At 39.4% G+C, this 21382-nt stretch overlaps 2 protein-coding genes across 7 annotated transcripts in view; one reads left to right on the top strand and one right to left on the bottom strand.

Annotated features, from left to right (window-relative positions):
• Window positions 1-1602, bottom strand: part of PTBP3 (polypyrimidine tract binding protein 3) — a 99680-nt gene extending 98078 nt beyond the window's left edge. For 4 of the 6 annotated variants that reach the window (XM_074330839.1, XM_019749549.2, XM_074330840.1 and 1 more), the window contains exon 1: window positions 1462-1602. Coding sequence is in view for 2 of the 6 variants with exons in the window: in XM_019749547.2 (XP_019605106.2) it covers window positions 1462-1469 (8 nt within the window). In the remaining 4 variants the exon portion in view is untranslated. The remainder of the gene's footprint in view (window positions 1-1461) is intronic. The other 2 variants (XM_019749547.2, XM_019749546.2) reach the window with 1 other exon arrangement.
• Window positions 1468-21267, top strand: LOC141571268 (uncharacterized). Its single transcript, XM_074331532.1, has 2 exons — window positions 1468-2237; window positions 20899-21267. Exons 1-2 carry the CDS (start codon window positions 1468-1470, stop codon window positions 20936-20938), a joined length of 810 nt encoding a protein of 269 aa, XP_074187633.1. The 3' UTR covers window positions 20939-21267.
• The last annotated feature ends 115 nt before the right edge of the window (window positions 21268-21382 follow it).

A 21382-nucleotide genomic window follows, 5' to 3' on the forward strand; every position in this document is an offset into this window, starting at 1 on the left:
CTAATTTCACACACTTACTAACTGAAATAGCGGCATAATTACACAAAATAGTAAAATGTTGCGCACATAGAATAAGGTGATGTGAAATGAGTTTTTAATAATGCTCTCAGAGAAGTTTCAATTAAATACAAAGTTTCAATTAAATAAAAAATGCTTTAAAGAACATCACAACCATAAATGAAATGTGAAACTGAACTTTGTCTAATGTCTGTAGCAGTGTGCAATTCGCATTCAAATGAGTTAATCCAATGTATCATACAGACTTAATATGAAAATAGGATAAAATCTAACGAAGACAAAAATTATTGGAAGATTTCATCATCTTTACACAGCATGACAATCATCAACTATGACAACATGTACCCAGCTTTTACTGTTCAAGCAAGTTCTACATATTCTACAACCAAGAGGTTTACAGAAATCTTGTCATCAAAAGCAAATAAAAGGCCAAACAAAACCTCGAATGCCCAATGAAATGGGAATAGACAAGTGGATTTGCAGGTTCTAACAGAGCTGGAGTTTTGTGAAAACTCCTGATGTATATATACTAACTACAACCTTCAATTAATTCACTAACATCCTACTCGTTTCCTTAATCATCAAAATATCTGTCAAGTTCCACGCCATATCGCTGGGTCCCAAGAGAAATATTTATATCGGTGATATTAAATCTTTTTGATCACGGGCCTCATTAACTTTTAGAGCTTTTGAAGGCTCTCCGAAAATTGCGCTTACACAATATTTTTCATACATGGCAGGGAATTCAAGAAGTTTCTTTGGGGGGGGGGACGGGGTGAACGTCCATGGTCACTAAGTCCAGACGCACGGTGGACAGAAATCGTTAACACAGCTCAGAACACAAGTGTGGAGACCTCGGCTGGTTCTCATGCATGTCAAGACCCCGCGTGGGGCCCTGGCTTCGGGGCCAGGTCGCCGCCCAGACGTGTACGGACGCGAGCACTCACTGTCCACCACTCGGCGGCCACTCGCCTCCCCGCCAGGGGAAGCTCCAGCGCTCGCCCCACCTCGCCGGTAAACAGCAACTCCCTAAGCGCGAGGACGCCCGCCCAGAGCGCCGCCTCCGCCTCCCCCAGGGCCGCGCACCATTTTCTGAGAGGAAGTGTCGGGAAGCCGGGCAGGGCTCCCCGGACTCTCGGTGCGGACGGCGGCCCCGGCACCCCGCGGCTGCACGGGGCTTTCCTCCACTCCCAGTGTGAGGGTGTGAAGGGGCGCATATTACGGGGGCGCCTCGTGGGGGAAGGCGAGGCTGCGGCCGACCGCCCCTCCGTGATTCGGGCTCCCCTAGGAGGTGCCCGGAAGCCCCGCCGTCGGGCTCGGCCCTGGCCGCTCCTCGGGCCGCCGGTGCCGCTCCCCGCTCCCTGGCCTCCGCACGTCCGGACAAGAGCCGAAAGGAAGTGGGGCAAGCAGCACCCCGTGGCCGCCGCGCCGCCGAGGACTTACCCATCCATGGCCCAGACGGAGGAGCACACAGTACGGGGACTGACCGGCTCACCGCGAGCAGAGGAAGGAGGCGGCGACAGCAGGGCGGCTCCGGGGTACGGGCAAGCAGTGCCTCTCCGGAGCCCCAGCGGGTCGGAGGTGGAAGGAGAGTGGGAAACAGGGGCGGAGACCAGGGACGATCCCGCCACCGCCGCGCCCCCGCCTTCCCACTCCGCAAGCGCGTCCCCGCCTCGCCTCATCCCGCCCCTTAGCGTCGACGCCCTCCCTCGGCCCCGCCCACAGGTAGCCTCCGTTTCGGCTCCATGGCGCCCTCTTTCAGCGGTCGCCTTAAGACCCCGCCTCCCTGCCCCTTATCCCCGCGCGCGCGCGCGCCCGCCCCCCGCGCCTGTCTCCCTCCGGCGTTCACGGGAGCGCGCGCCTGTGCTTCCCGCTTTGCCGCCCCGCCCGCCCTTCCGCGGGTTCCGCGTGCTTTCGGGCTTCTCCGCTCAGGGCCGGCTTTCTTGGACACCTCCCTCTACCGGCGAGAAAAGCGTTGGGATCCGATTCCGGAGAGTAGGTAGGAGTGTCCCGCGAGGACCCCAGAACCACGGCGGAATTGCCCTGGAGGTTGAGGCTGTCGGTGGCTCAGCCCCAAGCGCGCAGGCGAGACGCGGGCTGTCGTCTTCGGAGCCCTGGGCCCTTCAGTTGAAGGAAACCTGGGCTCGGGACCCCAGCGAGATCCGTACGTTGTCCCTCCGGGCTTGGAGTCTATTCTGGGACCCGCACCGGCCCAATAGGTATGCTTGTGATTAAGATGAATGAGGTGGAAGAGACTGCTCCGAACTTGAGAACATTTGAATTTTTATACAGTTTTAGTCTCCGGGGGCTTTTCGACCCGACAGTCTGGGATTGAATTTATATAAAACATTCATTGCATAATATGGAAAGGCTACTATAATGCTAGCATTTTGTAAGTTTACACTTTCCTCCATGTAAAACAACACCAAACAACAAAACTTAAGAGGGAGTGATTCCCGTTTTTCAGATAAAAATTTAGACTCAAATACGGTAATTTACCCACAGTTTCACAGCTGCTTGAGAGCCCTTTCCTCTAGGTTGAGAAAAATTGTATAATAGTGGCAACTCACTTGTGTTTTTTCCCTTTTATAGTCTGTGTAGTTCTGAAATTGAGTGATTTTTCCATTCACGGATCATCAAAACGTAAGCCACTAAACACTGTCCTCGACCAAATTCTTTTTATTTTTATTTATTAAAAAATTTTAAAATTATTTTCAGGGGTACAAAACAACATAATGATTAGGCATTCACAGCCCTCACAAAGTGGTAACCCCCCAACTCTACTAGCTCTTCGACATAGTACATGTCACACAGAGGGTACATATACACATAGAGTGTGCCAAAAAAATGTATACACTTTTTTTTTTTTGGTTTTTCTTTTATTTTAAATTTATTTTTTAAGTTTATTGGGGTGACAATTGTTAGTAAAATTACATAGATTTCAGGTGTACAATTCTGTATTACATCATCTATAAATCCCATTGTGTGTTCACCACCTAGAGTCAGTTCTTCCATCACCATATATTTGATCCCCCTTACCCTCATCTCCCACCCCCCACCCCCCTTACACTCTGGTAACCACTAAACTATTGTCTGTATACACATTTTCAGAAAGGGAAAAACTATTAAAGTTATGCTGATGGTAACCACTTTGAGCACCTCTTGTAACTGGAGAAGTCAAATGTCACTTGCATTCAATTTATCGGTATATATTGAGTATTAAAATTTTAATACAATGTTTTTCTTCCTTAAAATGTGTAGACATTTTTTTGGTACCCTCTGTATATATCTATATACCTATGTGTGTGTGTGTTTGTGTGTATATGTGTGTGTATATATGTATATGTGTGTGTATGTATATATTTGTGTGTATATATATATATATACACACACATATATATATTTGACATTCAATATTAGTTTCAGGTGTACAGCAATGGTTAGGCATATATAAATCTACATAGTGATCCCTCCTTAAGTCCAATACCCATCTTACACTCTATGTAGTCTTTACAACATTATTAATTATATTCCCCATACAGTATTTCACATCCCTATGACTATTTTGTGACTACCAATTGGTACTTTCTAATCCCTTCACCTTCTCCCCCATCTCCCAACTCCCCTCCCATCTAGCAACCATCAGTTTTTTCTCTGTATCTATGAATCTATTTCTGTTTTGTTTCCTCGTTTATTCTGTTTTTCAGATTCCACATATAAATGACATCATGTGTCTGGTATTTGTCTTTCTCAGTCTGACTTATTTCACTTAACATAATATCCATGTTGTTGCAAATGGTAAGATTTCATTCTTTTTTATGGCAGAGTAATACTCCATTGCATATATGTACCACAATTTCTTTATCTAATCGTCTATTGATGGGCATTTTGATTGTGTCCATATCTTGGCTATTGTGAATAGCGCTGCAGTAAACAGGGATGCATGTATTTTTTCAAATTAGCATTTTGGATTTCTTTGGATAAATACCCAGGAGTGAAATTGCTGGGTCATAAGATAATTCTATTTTTAATTTTTTTAGGAACCTCCATACTGTTTTCCATAGTGGCTGCACCAATTTGCAATCCCACCAACAGTGCACGAAGGTTCCTTTTTCTCCACATCCTTGCCAACACTTGTTTGTTGATTTATTGATGATAGCCATTCTGAGAAGAGTGAGGTGATATCTCATTGTGGTTTTTATTTGCATTTCTCTGATGATGAGTGACGTTGAGCATCTTCTCATGTCTATTGGCAATGCAATCAGTATGTCCTCTTTAGAGAGATGTCTCTTCATGTCCTCTGTTTTTTAATTGGGTTGTTTGTTTCTTTGGTGTTGAGTTATATGAATTTTTTATAAATTTTGGATATTAACCCCTTATCAGATGTATCATTAGCAAATATCTTCTCCCATTCAGTAGGATTTTGTTGATGGTTTCCTTTGCTGGAATATATCAGTAAAAATACTACTTAGAGTAATGTCTGAGAGTTTACTTTCTGTATTTTCTTCTAGGAGTTTTATGGTTTTGGGTCTTACATTTAAGTCTTTAATCCGTTTTGAGTTTTTCCCTTTTATAGTCTGTGTAGTTTTTTTCCCTTTTATAGTCTGTGTAGTTCCATTTATTTGTATCTTCTTTAATTTCTTTCTTCAGTGTCTTATAATTTACTGAGTACAGGTCTTTTACTTCCTTGGTTAAGTTTATTCCTAATTTTTTTATGCAAATGGGATTGTTTTCTTAATTTCCTTTCTGATAGTTCGTTATGGGTGTATAAAAATGCAACTCATTTCTGAATATTAATTTTGTATCCGCTACTTCACTAAATTAATTTATCAGTTTTAATAGTTATTTGTCCTTGACCAAGTTTTTAACCTCCTGAGTAGAAAGCAAGGGCTGCTCCCTCTCTGCTTCAGAATTTGAAAAGCAAGTAACAAGAAGCTCAAGTAATACATAGCAAGGTATCATCTATCCTTGCTAATATGCTGCTTTTAAATAAGTGGGTGCTGCTAAAAAGTTTAAAACTGTCTATTCGTCCACCATTCAGTCCATATTTATTGAATGTTTACTATTTGCCAAACACTGCAGGAGTATCCAAGAAAATCAGGTTCCAACCTTCATGGTTGAATGGATTCTATGTTCAGTTTATTATTTATTTATTGGCCCCAAACAATTTTCAGATAGCTCCAGTACCTTATTCAGGGTACCATTTTTAAACGACTGTATCTAATCTCAATCCTTCTTTCCAAAAGTTCAAAAATATTTTGTATGTTAAATGAAAAATTAAGTTACAGCTGTTAACATTACCACCCTACATTGCCAGATGGATATTAAAAATATCAGCAAGATAAATAGCTGATGTACTTTTGCTGTTGTTTGGGGAATACATTCTGTTGATGAAATTTCCTTAATTTTTTTCCTTTTTTTTTTTTTAGCTACACAAATAATATAATCAGACATGCTTATTTTGGAAAATTCAAACTATTAAATATTAAAAAGTCTATAATTATTTTTCTTTACAAACCACCCCTTCCCCATGATAATCAGTGTAACAATTCTGTATGCATCCGTCTAAACGCTCACAATTTTTTATTTGCCTTTTTCACTTACAAATTTTGGAGACTTTTTTCATGTCAGTACTTCTCATCTACTTAATTCTTTTTAATACTGCATGATATTTCATAGTTTCATGTGCCGCAATTTAATGTTTTACAAAGTAGTAGAAATTTGCATTGTTTCTAATTATTTAAAATAACTAACAATATTGCAAAGAACATCATGTATGTATGGACATCTTTGCACACATATGATTATATCTGAGGAATATTCCTAGAAGTAGAATTGCAGAACAAAAAGTATAGACATTTTCAATATTATTCAAATATTGCCAAAATGATTCCCAAAAGGCTATACCAATTTATACTTTATTTAAAAAATAAAAAGTTGTCTTTCTCTTAGCCCCATGCCGCAAGAGACTAACAGATTTCAAATATAAATTCAAAAGACTTCTCAGGGATTGAGCTTTATTGGTTTGTGAGTCCCTCTGATTCAAAAACAGCAGATAGAATAGAATTTAGGTTTTTTAGGACTACTTTTAGAATCCTAGCTATTCCCAGAATCCATATGGCATATAATCTCAGCAAACGTTTCTGAATTTCTGGAATGATCAGATATTACCCATGTGACCTGGCTTGTCATGGGAGTTTTGTGTTCTATATACTATTGGCTTCTTGATGGTGAAGAGGAGCACATATTCTTTATTTGCTAATTTATACTTTTGAAATGTAAGACAGTTACAATAATTTAGTTCATAAATTGTTCTAACATTTTACTTTCCTTGTGTTTTTGCTTTAGTTTGTCTAAGAAATTTCCCTGAAACACCTTCATCTGATAAGAGACACCCCCCCCACCACCACCAACTCTTATTACGTTTGGACAAATTTGCCTTAAGGCATTCCAGTATTCACTGATAGTTAATATTTAACCAACATTACTGTATTAATTTCTACAGGTAAGACTTCTTCAAATATAAAAGTAATACAAAAATGCCAATTTAGGTCAGAAATAAGACCAATCATTAGGTAAATCTGGAAGATGGACATTTTGGTATCATTTTATCCCATGACAAATATAAAACCATAATCATTAACCTGTATTCCCTAAAATAGAAACATCTGAAATTATACTGAGTGAGAAAAGCTAAACTCAAAAGGTAACATACTGTATGATTCCATTTATATAACATTCTCAAAAATGACAAAATTACAGAGATGGAGGACAGATTAGTGGTTGTTGGGCGTCAGGAACTTGGAGGGAGGGGATGGAGCGAGAAGGGGGTGTGTGTGACTATAACAGTAGCGAGGGGAATGTTTGTGGTAATGGAACAGTTCTGTGTCTTGATTACGGGGTTGGTTATACAAATCTGCACATGATAAAATTACGTAGAACTTTAGATACACAGAAATGCGTATAAAACTGGCAAAATCTGAGTAAGATTTGTGGATTGTAATAATGTCAATTTCCTGTTTTGTTATAGTTATTAAGATGTTACCATTGGGGGAAACTCGGTAAAGAGTACACAAGACCTCTTTATACTACTTTTTAATCTTCCTGTGAATTGATAAGTATTTCAAAATAAAACAATAAAAGAAACCTTGCATAGTGTTTCTTTATACTCGTTATTTGTTCGACAGTTAAGCAATAACAAATCTGAAAGGCTTAAGAAAAATATGTGGGATTAGCGTTCAATTTTTTCAAGCTATGTCACCACCTAGGTTATAATAGCTGACACACGCTGACTCTGACAGTGTGTTGAATTTTGAGTCTTTCTTCAGAGTCCTTCCCAACTATTTGAGGAGGCTTGAAAGCATCTCCTACGGACTCACTGCCCTCTCCACCACCATGAGTCGTGTCCATTTTCCTCATACTCTTTGTGACCCTGATGTAATCATCTCTGTGGGAATCGTCCATTTTCCTCATCCTCTGTGTGACCCTGATGTAATCATCTCTGTGGGAGTCTCTTTCCTGTCCAGTGCCTGGTTTACAGTACTCCAGTGTTTGCACTGAGGGAGCTGCTTCCTGTCACTCCTACAGTAGGAGTTGCCAGCCCATGTCAATTTTCTGAAGAGAGGAGTAATTCCTTTCCCGTCTTTTTGTCATCCTGTATCACCTAAGTCCTAGTGTCTCTCAAAGGTTTTTTTTTTTGTTTTTTTTTTTTTTTAATTGGGGAAGGGGAACAGGACTTTATTGGGGAACAATGGTCAAATTGTTGTCCTTTCAATCTTAGTTGTGGAGGGTTCTGTTCAGCTTCAAGTTGTTGTTCTTTCAGTCTTAGTTGTGGAGGGCGCAGCTCAGCTCCAGGTCCAGTTGCCATTGCTAGTTGCAGGGGGGCACAGCCCACCATCCCTTGCGGGAGTCGAACCAGCAACCTTGTGGTTGAGAGGACACGCTCCAACCAACTGAGCCTTCCGGGAGCTCAGCGGCAGCTCAGCTCAAGGTTCAATTTTAGTTGCAGGGGGCAGAGCCCACCATCCCTTGCGGGAGTCGAGGAATTGAACTGGCAACCTTGTGGTTGAGAGCCCATGCTCCAACCAACAACTGAGCCATCCGGGAGGCAGCTCAGCTCAAGGTGCCGTGTTCAATCTTAGTTGCAGGGGGCAGAGCCCACCATCCCTTGCGGGACTCGAGGAATTGAACTGGCAACCTTGTGGTTGAGAGCCCACTGGGCCATGTGGGAATCGAACCGGCAGCCTTCGGAGTTAGGAGCACGGAGCTCTAACCGCCTGAGCCACCGGGCCGGCCCTCAAAGTTTTTAATAAAATAGCCCTTTCCATCTTTATTCACAGAAATTCCTCTAGAATTTCAGCATGCGTCTGTGGTGCTAGGCCGGAGAACAATCTGAGCAGTAATCACTACATCAGTGCCCTTCCCTTAAGCACTGAGCTTTTGTCTTTTAAATGTGTGTACCCCACTCTTTACTGGGGGGGGAGGGTCGGTTCTTACCAGAGTTTCCTCATCCCCACTTAGAAGTACATCTCTTGGAAATAGAGATTGTTGTACCTCTTCAGATAGGCTTGAGTACATTTGATCCTGCTTAAGTTGAAGCTGAGACCCCCATTCCCACAAAGAGAATCCTATTCACTAACTTTTATCAAAGAACTGGATAAAGGGCACTCTTTGAGTTAAGCAGAGGAAGTGGAATAGTTTAATGATCCTGACTATCAATCACCGATAATTTTACATCACTAATAAATTGTCAGAGAAGAACAATGGTTAAATTTTAACATGCATCAGAATCACTTGGAGGTCTTGTTAAACAGGAATTGATTGTTTCTGATTTGTGCATGGGGCCCAAGAATTTGCATTTCTTGCAGATTCCCTGGTGAGGCTGCTGCAGCTAATAGTATTGGAACCAAGTTTTGAGACTGGTTCATGTAAGGGATTAAGATTTTCCTGCAACCCCTGCACCCAGAGTTGGACCCCTTAGCCCATAGCATATGTTCTTTGCTAAACTCAAGGTAGAATATATTTCCATTAAATGGTTTTTTTTTCACACTTGAGCCCATAGAATATATTTATTCAGACTTACCCTTTGGCCATCTACTTCTTGAAAACTAATACCAGAATTTTTGCTTTGCCCCCTCTTTATATTCTTGCTTCCTTTTTCCTTTTTCTCATGATGTTTTCTTCCTGTTTTCTGATAGTCTTACTCTAGGGCTCTCTACATCAATATTCTGACATTCTTATTTCATCTATAACTTTACTCACTCTCCACCACTCCACTACCTTTTCAACCTTATTTTAGGTAAAATTTACATATGTTGAAATGCAAAGATGTTAACTTTACAGTTTTTGTTTGTTTGTTTGTTTTTTGTTTTGGATACACCCATGTAACCTACATCTCTGGACTGCTTTTAAAGAAGATACTCTTCAGCATTGACTTACATAGTTTTCTTTTAATGACAGTTAAATATTTAGAAACATAAGACTAGATTCTTATAAATAGCAAACTAAAATAGATTTAAAAGTTAAATGTAAAAATTACAAAACCAATAGAAATCCAAGTTAGCAGTTATTAATTTCAAAAGACAAAATTGTCTAGCTAAAAAATAATTCTTGCGCACAACATGAATATAGTACTGACTCCTACAGCAAAGGTTCTTTGGCCAATGATATAGGTGATAGTCAAAATTTTTATTAACTGGTAGTAAATGGGCACCAACCATTCAAAATACATGTCCTTAAACAATTAGTAGGGCCAAACCTTTGTATATTAGCTGAGTATCTGTAGGGGTATAACTTCACTACAGTGGTCTGTATGACCATGACTCAATTGTATCAATAACTTTATACCTTCATTTCTTAGAATGTCATAATATTTGCCCTCTATCTGAATCAAATGCCTCAGTTACCTATCAAGCCCTCTATTCTTTTCTCATTAGCCCAAAGCAATTAACGTGGCACTAATGAGTGAGGAAGCAAATGTAAATACAAATGTAGGCATTAAATTTACATCGCAGCACTTTGTTATAAGATAGTTATTCACATTTTCTAGAACATAATTATAAAACATAAACACAAATTGAAAAATTGAAACATTCTTGCAGAAAATAGAACAGGATCTCCATGTGTATTCACAGGCCCATTTAAGAAATAGCTGCCTGGAACAGTTTTGCAAACTTGAGTCGTTCCAATACCAGCTCCATAGTTACAGCTCAATCCATGTATCATCTTTACTCTTGTTTCCTTAACATTTTTTCTTTAAATGTTTCTTCAATAGTTCTGTTTTAAAAGGAAATTTTATATCACTATCATAAATGGAAAACCTGTATCATTTGCTGAAAAGAGCTGTCGGTAAATACAATGTAAACAGAAAATATTATTGAATTCTAGCTATTCTATTACCTACTGAAGGCTCTGGGCCAGACACCTGTCTGTTATTTTGATAAAAAGGAAGATTACCAAGTACTGGTATAAAAGGCATAGCACCAAGAGGAAACTTTTCTTCTATTTCCAGTGATAAAAACACACAGCAGGCTCAAAATGGAGTCACTTGTGCTAAGCCCTACATCTGCAAACCAAGACTTAATACTTAATCTATTGTAGTTTCAACCACTCCCAAGAATGTAACCTTTAACCAGTCAACCTGGAATTACCTGGTCAGCAGTAATGAGGCACCTATTGTTCCCCTTAGGAGAGGACCTTGCCTGAAACAATATTCTTTGCTAATAACTTCCTTTTCTGTCCCCTTTTGTAATCTTGTGTGTGTGTGTACACACATATATAAATTTGCAGGTAGGCTAGCATAGACTAACTTATTTAGAATTCATAACTGTTGTCTAGGTTAACTTGGAAACCCACTTAACTTACCCTAATTGTTACAAGTTGTTGCAAGGTATGCAAGCTACATCCTGCGATTTGCTACATGAATTCAACAGAACGACTGAGACTTAAACTTTCTTACATTCCGTTTTATGCTATCCCTAACCTTGACAATCACCAGACTAGTCTTTTCTGGGAGATGCAGGGGACGATTTGCAGAAAGAGGGGGCTAATCTGGCTCATACTGCCCAGGGCGGGCTGAAGCAGCCTGGAGAACTCCCTACTGAACTCCTCATGAACTTTTCTCATTATACCCTCATTAAATACTAAAATCTCCCAGGGGTGGAGATTTTCCACAGTTTTTGAACATGCGATGTATGTATAGGCATGTTTGCTAACTGCACAGGTGCAGGGGTGTCCCCACCTATACATGTGATGACAAAGCCCACCTTGATATTTATGCATGATTTCCCTGAATAAAGACAAATCCAATTTCTTTGCTCAGGGATGCACGGCTCTGGGAGCGAACCCAGTATGTTTCTTGAGAGCCAGCAAGCAATAAAGTTCCTTCTCATAAAATCATCTCCGCGTTGTCAGTTGGCTGGCAACTACTGAGTACTTGGATCCGGTTCAGTCTGGTAACACTGTCTGCCTTTAAAAACTTTCCTTTTTCTACAGCTTGGGGGAGCTCCTTTCTCTTTGCTGGATGGATTGCTGCCTGATTCATGAATCATTCAATAAAACCAATTAGATCTTAAAAATTTACTGAGTTGAATTTTGTTTCTTAACACCTAAGAATTTTAACATTCTAAGAATTCCATCAGGCAGATAGTCAATTTAATGCATCAAGTAGATGTTGGATTTTGGCATTTGGTTATCAAGGTTATCTTGATAACTGGAATATAATCTTGAGATTATCATATAGTTTTTCTTATTTTAATACATATGTATAGTGAATTGTTGCCCTAGATTTCCTCATGTCAGCCCCTCTTACATTTGCAGTTAAACCCTACTTATATTTTAAAAAATACCTTGGTACCTTTGTTTTGCTAATATTTTTATTATTTTAATATCTCTTAATAAATGGGACTGCTTTAGAGGTTTTTGAGGTCTCTTTGTACAGTTTAGTGTCAAAATTATGGCAGCTTCTTCTGGTAAATTAGAATATCTAGTTTTAGTTCCACTAATAATTATCTTTACATTTTAAATAATATCCTCAAATCATTGACTTCAGAAGCAAAAATGTGTATAGTAATTCCACTCTGAAAAATTAGCCCTCACACTGTCTCATGACTGTCCCCTATCGTTATAGTCCATTTTATCAGTGTTATTTTCACATTAAATTTTATTATATATCAAGAATTATAGCCACCACATTAAATTTTATAAATATTCATATTTATTAAGACATAACTATGTTTAAGTGGATTAATGCTCATTGATGGTGTATCTTTTTTTAAAATTCATGTTTCAGTGAGCAGAATTACATCTTCAAGATTTTTTATTTTATTTTATTTTATTGGGGAAGGGGGAACAGGGCTTTATTGGGGAACAGTGTGTACTTCCAGAACTTTTTTTCCAAGTCAAGTTGTCCTTTCAATTTTAGTCGTGGAGGGTGCCATTCAGGCTTCAAGTTGTTGTCCTTTCAGTCTTAGTTGTGGAGGGTGCAGCTCAGCTCCAGGTCCAGTTGCTGTTTTCTAGTTGCAGGGGGCACAGCCCACCATCCCTTGCGGGACTTGAGGAATTGAACTGGCAACCTTGTGGTTGAGAGCCCACTGGCCCATGTGGGAATCGAACTGGCGGCCTTCGGAGTTAGGAGCACGGAGCTCTAACCGCCTGAGTCACCAGGCCGACCCAAGATTTCTTTTTAGAAGGGATCATGGGTTATCTGTTTCCTGAGTCCTTAAATATTCTGTTACTTTTCTAAGTTAAAACTTTAGTCGATAAAGAAAGAACTATTGAGTCACTGTCCTTTCTCCAGAAAACTCTGTAGCTACAGCCTTACTCTCCTACAATATTTAAAATTATGATGGAAAAGATTGAAGCTCATTTCTGCCGGAATTAAGTGGGGATTTTTTGTCTTTTTTTTTTTTTTTTTTTTTCAGTTTGATCTGCCCTGTCATATGATTTTTATCTTATAGTTAGTGTTTATTTACTTTGCTCAGTTTACTTTGGTCAGTAGAGGCAGATCTATCTTATAGGTCACCATTAACTCTTTAGCTGCCCCTTACTTTCAACTTTCAGTTATAGGTCAGGAAACTGAATCCTGGAAAATCAAATGCGTGTCACATTGTCTCTTCCTCAGTCCTACCTTCTTTACCATCTGGGAATGAACCCCAAAGGTGGTCTTAATTTTCCCATGGTTCACTCAGGTCCTTATTTCTTCAAATTTCATATTACTGCTGGAGGTTTAGGATCATCTCCTTTACTTTCTGAAAATGGCACTAAGGAAATGCTTGTCAAATCTCACCGCTTTCCTTAATTTGGGTACAAATTGGAAGGCATTCTTCATAATCTGTGGTGGGGTTATGTCAGATCCTTGGTTTCATTAAATTTGAAAAATTCTTTGTCCAGTTTTGGTTCATTTTGTTTGTTTTTCTCAACTTCCATCTTCCCTGGAAGTTATATAACAATTAACGACTTTCATTAAAAATTTGCAATCTTTTCAAGCAGCCGTGGAGACTGTCCTTTCACCAGCCCTTAACATGGTTCTCTCTTAACTTATCTATCCTTGACCAGTTAACTAACATGTGATTCACCCCAATCTTTTTAAAGAAGGGGAGGTGGAGGAATAGCTGTGAGTAGGGTAGCAGAGGAAAAAGGACAACTCCCCTTTTTTTCTCTTTTCCAATTAACCTGTTACCTATAAATCTTCTTCCTCAAATGGAGGTTAACCTACTCTACTAAGAGTTGATTTGCTTATCCTGCCTTGGTATTCTATTTGTCTACAGACATATTAAGTTGATACATATTATGGATGCCTATAATATTGTAAATATTCTTATGTGGGACAAAATATTCCCTTACGTATATGAGAACATATCACTGATAGGAAATACACATTTTATTTTACAGCTAGAACAAGGCCTGCACTCTGGCCACTAATTCAAACCTTCCCTCTAAATTTTATGACATAACTGTTTAACAAGGAACCCAATAGATTGCTTAGAGTATATTTATTTTCTTTTTCCTTATTTGCTCTTAGTTGAAATAATAGCTTTGTGCAAAAAGCAGATCATAGTCTACAAGGTCAGTGGAAAGGTTCCTGGGATACCAGAAACTGGATAGAGCTGTTGTTATCCCTCCCCAGTATGGTTCTAAAAAATGCATAACTGCAGATGAGCTCACATGGCACCAGGCAAATGTTCAACCTTGAACAGGCAAACAAGCAAAAGGTCAGTTGCAGAAAAACAAAAGAACAATCTGGAAGGTTTCTTTATGAGAATGTGTTATTTATGTATCTGGAAGAGCAAGTCTCCTTAACCCTACCCCCATCCATGGAGGTGGAAGATTATTGTATCAGAGGATACTACGTCTTCATAGAGTCTCTCTTCAACTGGAGCAGTGGGAGTATGAGACTTTAATCAAGAATTTCATTTAGTGGAGGGGAGGAGGAGGAGGACACCTTCAAGAATTTAATTTGGCACAGAGTGAAGACATGGGGGTAATTCCAAAGCTTGACCTTTGTGTAGCAAAGTAGTGGCCATTAGAGACAGATGACCCAATCATAGACCTGATTCTTAAACTAACTTTGAATGTTCTTCATTTTTTAAAGTGTCTGGTAGGAACACTTTGAAAGCTAGAAGATAAAAAAAGAACTGACATTGCCTTGCAAAATAAAATGCTATCTTTGCAGTGAGTGGAGGTAAAGCTATGTTGATTATAGAAGGGTCAAATATTTCTCTTTCTCAGCATGAAGAGAGTACATGTACTCAAAGTGGAGTACTGTATCTCAGAATTAATGCCTGACTTTGGGAGACGTGGATGTATGCGACAGAATAGTTATTTACTGTTAAGTAAGGACACCAGGAAGGATTAGATTGAAATATTTCCAAGGGAACTGGACTTGGAACCACACCCACGCTGGACTCTCTTGCTAACGTCATATTCTAAATAGAATGAATAATTTAGACTTGGTAAAATGTTCGGCTTGGGAAAGGAGCATGGACCCTGGTATAAGACCAACCCCTGTGAGGGAGGCATGGGATCTCCTGAAAGGGGGCAGAGATATTAAAGGCAATTTTAAAGAAGGAAATTTGAACAACATTAATGCTCTCAGGGAGAAAAGCAGATATGAAGACAAGAGCAAAGCTAGGGATTTGAATGTGTTCAAGAGGAAACACCCTGTAATGGTTTAGATGCTTTTGGTTGAGAGACAGAGTATCATTAAGAGTTGGGTCCAGAAGCATATAACAGGAAACTAAAAATAACAGTGCCTTAGATAAAAATTTCTCACGCAGAAGAATTCTAGAAGTAGTGGTTTCAGGGCTGTTATGACACTGCATGTTCATCAAAGATCCAGTCTTCTTTTTTCCATTATGTGAGCATATGGCTTTCATTCTGAAGGTCACAAATGGCTAGAAGCTCTTTAATGAGCTTTCCCAGAAGTCCAACATCTTCCACTTTATGTCTCATGAGCTATAATTTGGTTGCATGACCACCCCTAGTTGTAAGGGCTGTGAGAGATGCCGTGTTTTTACTGGGCGTAGTGCCACCTCTAATAGATACTGTTGGTGAGAAGTGGAGAATGTGTAATCGATAGGCAAATAGTCTCTGACATAGCAGTTATCATATAGTTAATTTTTTATATGTATGGTAATTCCCTCATGTAAGCCTCAACTCTTTGGCAAAGAGTTGTGTGGGGATGGTGTAGTAAATAAACTATCAGAGCAAAAAAGTGAAATATGGCATGACCCACACACCCACTCCACTACTTGCCCTCATGCAAGGGATCAGTTTTCTAATCAGGGAACTGTTTCCTGGAATTCTGAGATGGCCAGCCGCACAGTGAGGAAAACCCAGTGTGCCTTAGAGCAGTGAGAGTATTAGAAAGCTAACTGGAGGGTTCTGAGACAACTACCCCAACATTTCCTTCATGTATATTATAGAAGAAAGTTTACCTTTGTAGTAGCTACAGGAAAGGGGAAAGGTAGTTCCCCTTATGGTTGCAAGATAGATGCAGCTGTTCCAAGCATCATACCTGAAAATAACATCTAGAAGAGGCTATCCTGTGGCCTCTTTCTTCAAGTAAGACAACTTTGCCCAGTAGACCTCACATTTGTCAGAACAGGATAACATGCCCATTTCTGAATAAAGCATTGACAAGGGGAATAGGATTACATTGACCAAGATCCGTGATCTTCAATCTTGGCTGCATATGAGAACTTACCTGGGAGTCTTAAAAATACTACTTCCTGTCTGTAACCCCATACCAACTTAAGTAGAATTCCTGGGAATAAGACCCAGACATCATAATTTTTTAAAGGTCCCCAATGTGCAAACAAACCTGGGAACTACTGGTCTGTGCCTTCTGGTGCCCCGAGCACAGCATTCGCCATACTTGGAAACTGGTTGGGAATACACCTTCTTCAATTCTGTTGTCAAAGACCTAGTGAATCAGAAACTCTGGAGGTCAGGCCCACTAATCGGTGTTTTCCGAAGCTCTTCAGGTGATTCTGATGCACACTAAAGCTTGAGAACCACTGACCTACACTAATCAGGATTTTATTCTGAGCTGCAGTTATAGTTGCCTTTTCTGAAGCACTGATGAACAAAATTAGCAAGGAACCACGAGTTGAAAAGCATGAGCAGAAAATCAATAGTATTCACATAAAACAAAACTTTTTCGTTTGAATTCATTTCAAGTTTACAGAGAAGTTGTAGTAATAAAAGAACTCATATATCTTTACACCAAATAACTAATTTTTAACATTTCCCCCACATTTCTTTGGTTTTAGCATCCTCTCCCTCTCCTCACCCTCCCCCACACATTTGGGAGTTAGGTGCATGTTCATTTCCTTTTATCCCCGTAATACTTCATATCAAGAACCCAGACAATCTTTTACGCCACCATAGTACAGTTATCAAATTCAGGAAATTCATCATTGACATGATACTTTTATATGTAGTACATATTCTAATTTATCAATTGTACTAATAGTATTCTTTATACCATTTTTTTTTTTCTGTACAGGATCCAGTCCAGGAGCATGTGTTGCATTCAGTTGTAATGTCTTTTGAGTCTTCTTTAACCTATTAGAGAAACTCAGCCTTTTTTTTTTTTTTTTAATGCGTTGACATTTTGGATTTCTCATTCACCTATGTGATGGTATAAAACAACCAAGCAATTTTGTCTTCCAGGGGACATTTAGTAATTTCCAGAGACATTTTTGGTTGTCAAAACTGGAAAGACTGGAGATGGATGGTGTTGTTGGTTGCACACTATGTGAATGTACTTACTTAATGCTATTGGGAGGGGCGCTATAGCATGTAGTGGAAACAGGCCAGGAATGCTGGTAAACGTAAAATACACATGATGGACTCCTACAACAAAGGATTATCCAACCTGAAAGGTCAATAGTGGCAAGATTGGTAAATCCTGGTGTAAATTATTAGTACAGCCTTGCTAAAGGGTATTAAATGTGTATATCCATTAAACAAACCATCTCTCTTCTAGGAATGTACTCTAGGGAAATATAATACGATTAGTGAACAGTGATGTACACACAAAGACTTTTATTGCAATCTTGTTTATCATAGAGATAATTTTAAAACAATGTCCATCAAAAATGACAATGGTAAAATTAATATGGAGTACATTCATATAAAAGAAAACTATGAACCTATTTTTAAAGCGTTAAACTTTAAGTGTAAACTTGGGAAGATGTCCATGATACATTAAATTAAATTGAAAAATTTCCAAAACAATATAGCATATGTCTCCTCTATGCTTTAAAAATGATCAAAATCTATATAAAAATTTCAAAGTCTTAAAGGATACATGCTAAACTGTTAATGATTATCTCTGAAGGGAAGTATTAGAAACTTTCACTTTCTCTAGATTGTTGGAATCCTGTTATCAGAAAGATACACACATTAAAATACGAGGTTAGTATTTAACAATTAGTTACTAATTAAGTAATGCCTGGAAATAATTCATTGAACAACAAAAGGCAAAGGTAAGGGTCCTATGGGGAAGATTTGGCACATTATCAGAAACGACTGCCACACCCTCAAATCCCCAAGGTTTCCCCATTTAACCAAAAGTAGGGTGGGCTGTCTTGTGGATGAAGGAAATGGAAAGATTCTCAACTCTTCCAAAGCCATTGAAAGTATCCATCGGCTCTTAGTCACGTTGTACTGTTGACTTCTGACTATTAATTAGTAATTTTATATTTAACTAGAGAAATCTAGAATATCTTAAAAGGCAAGTTGAAAAATCACAATGGCAAATTACATCACACAAAAGCAATGTTTTCCAAATGGTAGGTTATGATCCATTAGTGAGTAATAAGAATAATTTAGTTGGTTATGATCAGCTTAAAAAAATTGGGTAGGATATAATGGATTCAAGTAAAATAGAACAGAAAACTGGGTGTACTGGGTCTGGATAAAAATGTATTTCCATGTGGGTTGTGGTCAACAAACATGAATGTTACTGCATTATATTTAAAAAATATATTCTTATACAAGATCAGGGGTAGAAGAATCCTTATTTGATAATTTAATATTAAAGTTGTTTTCAGTGTCATCTTTTGATATTTCAATTTAAGTTGGCATTTTCAAGCTATTTTTTAGTAATAGTAATCTCCTATTACTCCTAATTACTTTTAATTACTTTTGAAAGTTACTTGTTAATATTGGAGAATTAAACTTAATAGATTTTAGTAGTCACAAAACAAGTGAAGACAAGTTTGACTATTTTATGATAATCTAAAATAAAATGAATTAGAATATCACATCTTATTTTAATGATACAAAGTTTTATTTAAGGAATTTAAAATTTTACCTCCTCTTATTTCCCCTTTATGGGAGTCTTATAGAGAACCTCATACTATTTTTGCCTTAATTCAAGTCAGATTATAATATATCACAATATTGTTAATAAATTAACATTTTGCGGTATTATATTTTGAATTCTAAAATAACAGTGACATCTGGTGGTTATTCTGAACATATTTTCATTTCTGTTGGGTACCATGTTTCCCCGAAAATAAGCCCCAGTTAAGACTGTCAGCTAGACAGACGCATTTAGTACGTTATGACGATGTTCCAAAAGAAGCTGACATGACTGTATTTGAATAAATGTAGATTGTTGTACATGAAAAAATAAGACATCCTCTGAAAATATGTCCTAATGCATCTTTTGGAGCAAAAATTAATATAAAACCCAGTCTGATTTTCGGGGAAATATGGTATATATATAAGAATGTAATTGTATGTGGATACACAGTAGCTGGTAATGATGTTTAACTTTTTGAGGAACTGCAAAACTATTTACCAAAGTGGCTGTGCCATTTTACATTCCCACCAGCAATGCATGACAGTTCCAATTGCTCCACATTCTTGCCAACATTTATTTTCCATCTTTTCTATTATAACCATCCTATTGGATGTAAAGTAGAATCTCCTTTTGGTTTTGATTTGCATTTCTCTAATAACTAATGCTGTTGGGCATCTTTAAGTGAGCTTGCTAGCTATTTGTGTATCTTCCTTTGGTTGTTCACCTTTTGATGCTGAGTTGTTGAGTTCTTTCCATATTCTGGATACTAGGCCTTATCAGATACATGATTTCCAAATATTTTCTCCCATTCTGTAGGTTGCCTTTTGACTTTCTTGAGTGGCGAGTAAGTTTTTTCATCTAACAGTCCCTTTAAACACTCTTTAAAAAATAATATAGAGTGCCAAAAAAGGCATACACATTTTAAGAAGGGAAAACTATTAAAATTGTAATCCTCAGTATACGCCGATAACAAAAGATGAATACAAGTCACATTTGACTTCTGCAATTACAGGAGGGACTCAAAGTGGTTACCATCAGCGTCCAGACAGTTTTGATTACAGCGAACTACTGCTTGAGAAACGACCGAAGTGTCCACTTATATAAATTTTTTTTGGCACCCCTGGTATTAAATAAGAGCGTAAAGAATACATTGGTTACTCCTCATTCCTCCCAACTGAGCTAACCCACCACCCCAGAGACCTTATCCTTTTTGTCCTGCTGTATCTCCAGTGACAGGCACGTAGTAGGAGCTAATATTTATTTATTTAAAATATTTTTATTGGGGAAGGGGAACAGGACTTTATTGGGGAACAGTGTGTACTTCCAGGACTTTTTTTTTTTTTTCCCCAAGTCAAGTTGTTGTCCTTTCACCTTTCAGCCTTAGTTGTGGAGGGCACAGCTCAGCTCCAGGTCCAATTGCCATTGCTAGTTGCAGGGGGCACAGCCCATCATCCCTTGCGGGACTGGAGGAGTTGAATCTGCAGCCTTGTGGTTGAGAGCCCACTGGCCCATGTGGGAATTGAACCGGCAGCCTTCGGAGTTAGGGGCACCAAGCTCTAACCGCCTGAGCCACCGGGCAGCCCAGGAGCCAATGTTTATTGAATAACTAAATTCCTCCGGAGGCTCTAAGCACATCATAGATCACAAATTCAAATCCCTATAAGAGACTGGCAAGTGATAAAAATGAGTAAGTAGAGCTGTTTAGGGCTTGTAATAAAAGGGAGAATACATACTGCATCTCCAGGCTAGTTTTTTTAAACAAGTCCTCATAATGAACCTCCTCATCATCTTATTTTACCCCTTCACAATACAAAGCAATTTCTTCACGTCTCCCTAAAAACATGCCAGTCTTCATTAGAGTAGCTGAGTTATGTCCAAGGTATAATACCAAAAGCAATACTGGATACTGAAAAATTCACCTTATTCCAGCACTGAGAATGGGAGTTACCTCGCCGAGATATTGGCTAAGAGTGGAAAAACCAGAGTTAATTATGAAATTTTTTTTGCACAACTGTTGCAAAGAGCTCTGATCCAGAAACTGCCTTTACCCGTGTTATCTACAGACCCCCGAGATCGGCTGGCTTTCCTCCAGATTCCGCGTGAGAATCTAAAAGCGACGCTGGCCGGTTTCTGGCAGAAAGTGCATACGCGAGGAAAAGCTTTCCTTAAGGGGAGCCTCCGAGGGAGCGCACGCAGCCCGACAGGCGCCCCCATTTGGACGTGGAGGGAGAGACGACCGAGCGCCAAGCATTCCCAGGTCCGAGTCGGCTGAGAAGCCGCACCCCAGCCCTCCAGGTTCCCCGCTGGCAAAGGAACACAGCGCTGCCAGGAGGAAGCCTTCACCAGCCCGGAAAAGGCGTATGTAGCAGCTGACGCGCCCAATAAGCTAGACGCGGGTGGGAGTCCGATTGTCATCGTAGAGCCCGCGAGAGGGGCGGGACGGAGGTGTCTCTCACGGCGCTTGCGCAGAGAGGGGGTTTCCAGGGGCCTGGCAAGGGGGAGGTGAATACTAGCCCAGCTCCCGGAGTCCCACAGCTGCGCAGGCGC

The sequence above is a fragment of the Rhinolophus sinicus genome, linkage group LG04 (genome assembly GCF_036562045.2).
Source record: "Rhinolophus sinicus isolate RSC01 linkage group LG04, ASM3656204v1, whole genome shotgun sequence".
NCBI classification, from domain to species: Eukaryota; Metazoa; Chordata; class Mammalia; order Chiroptera; family Rhinolophidae; genus Rhinolophus; species Rhinolophus sinicus.